Source organism: Apium graveolens, chromosome 10, assembly GCF_009905375.1.
Source record: "Apium graveolens cultivar Ventura chromosome 10, ASM990537v1, whole genome shotgun sequence".
Taxonomy (NCBI): domain Eukaryota; kingdom Viridiplantae; phylum Streptophyta; class Magnoliopsida; order Apiales; family Apiaceae; genus Apium; species Apium graveolens.
In genome coordinates, this window is record NC_133656.1 from 204,606,202 (window position 1) to 204,608,297 (window position 2,096).

Below are 2,096 nucleotides of genomic sequence, written 5' to 3' on the forward strand. Positions count from 1 at the left end.
GGTATTTTAGGCAATTTAAAATTCTGATGAGTATTTTGGGTGATTGTTATTTAAAAGTGGTTATTTAGGTTTTTCATCCAAAATATATTTATTAATATATTTAACGAGATTATTTAAACCTAATTATTTAAATGGAGACCGAATAAAATTATTATTTTAATGATATCATTTATTTACGAAGATTCTTAGCATATTCATGTGTGTACTGGCCTTCAATAGCTAGATAAGGAACTTGGAAGAGAGAAATAAGTGGTATTTATTTCGTGCCAAAACGAATGAAGTATAAAGTTTCTGGTTTTCTAATTTGTGTACAAGAGCACACAATAAGCACCAACTCCTATGAGTTTGGTACATTTTGATTGGTGCTCTAATCATAAATATTGATGGAACCCCTGCATTTTCAACAAGTTGACCAATAAAAATGCACCAAACTTATAAATTTAGTGATTACTGGGAAAGACCGATAAAGTTTATATTGGCTCAAAGCCTTGACTATAATTTGAGCCGTTTGGCCTTTTATGTACTTTTAAAATGACTGTCAATAAAAAAATAACAAATATAACACTTCCCCCACATCCTACCTATCACTCTGAACTTTCCTGATCTGATGTCATAACATAATCCCTCACTTCCCTGGCAATAACATTTCTCATCGCATCCCAAAATACTTCCGGTACATTCTCTCCCGGCTGCTCAGCTGGAAAACCACTGCTAATTGTCCCCGGCGGAGCTAGCGTAAGAACCTTCATGGGATCAACCTCATTCGGGTCGGCATTGATGTCCACAGATCCTGAGGCACCACATTTTACATCTTCAACTTCCATCTCCACTTCCCTGGCCTCATTTTCACTGAACTGGATTCGAACATTTTCATTATTAACTTGTCGACGTCTTTTTAACGTTGAGTTCCAATGATTCTTCACCGCATTGTCAGTTCGTCCAGGAAGTAATCGGGCAATGGTAGCCCATCTGTTTCCGTATTTATCATGAGCTGCTAAAATCATCTCATCTTCGGCTTGAGAAAATGGACGGTGCTGAACGTCTGGACTTAACTGGTTGTACCATCGTAAACGACATGACTTTCCGGACCGCCCTTTGATGTATTTACTAATTAGTGTCCAGTTTCTAGCACCGAATCGTTCGACAAGTTTCGACAGGATCTTGTCCTCCTCAGCGCTCCACGGGCCTTTAATCTTTCCGGGCTTGTTTACATTGCCTGGAGTTTTAGTAGAAGTTGATGAAGAATCAGACGAGGATGAATCAGATGAATTATAATTTGTAGAGAAGGATATGTTGAATGGTTCCATTTTTTTTAAAGAAAAAATATGATTTTGAGACTGGGAAAAATGTAGGAGGATTTATTGACACTTGACAGTTGAGTGAAGTTAGCTAAAAAAGAGAGTACTGTAGGTTTAGTCTTTAAAATTGTGTATAAATAGAGTTTGAGTGAGTGATGGTGCATGCACTTGGGTTAAAGTTGGAAGGCAAAAAGGAGAAATATACTCACGGTTGGTTCTTGGAAACTACCTTTTGTAGAGTTGGTAGGTGTTTTTAAGTTCTAACCAGAAGTGTTTTTTAGGTTTTGGTGCATATATTTCGGATTTTATGTCTGTTAGAAGATTTTATGTACCGGCTGGTGCTTAGTTTTTTATTGGCAAAGGACTAAACTGAGACATTGTTAATTAGCCAGGGAAAAATCTATGGAGACAAGTTAGGATTTAGTGAGTTAATCGCATGAAATTCATTGAACCAGGTTTATCAGGTTGTCTCAAGGAATTTATATCCAATAATCATCCGTACTCTATTATAATTTTGTCTTCGTACAAAGAATCTCTAACTCCATTACCAAGCACTATATATCATGTTTATTAAGCTAATTAGCTGATAAGTGAATATCGGTATACAGAAGGTTAGGCTAATCAACCCCGTCCAGTCCAAATCTTCTTACTTCGAAAAATCAAATTCAAATTGTATGAAAAAAAGGGATTTCCTGTTGGGCACGCAATCTATACTGTACTATAATAACCGGAATGAGATATAATTTGATTCAACCGTTATTCTCTAATTTTGATTATTAAAATAGTAAATAAATAGTG

The 2,096-nt window shown here is 35.9% G+C and overlaps 1 protein-coding gene across 1 annotated transcript; it reads right to left on the bottom strand.

The window, feature by feature from the left end:
• Window positions 1–261: 261 nt before the first annotated feature.
• LOC141693094 (transcription factor MYB73-like) lies at window positions 262–1,405 on the bottom strand. Its single transcript, XM_074498098.1, has one exon. The coding sequence runs from the start codon at window positions 1,305–1,307 to the stop codon at window positions 585–587; it is 723 nt and encodes a 240-aa protein (XP_074354199.1). The 5' UTR covers window positions 1,308–1,405; the 3' UTR covers window positions 262–584.
• Between the last annotated feature and the right edge of the window lie 691 nt (window positions 1,406–2,096).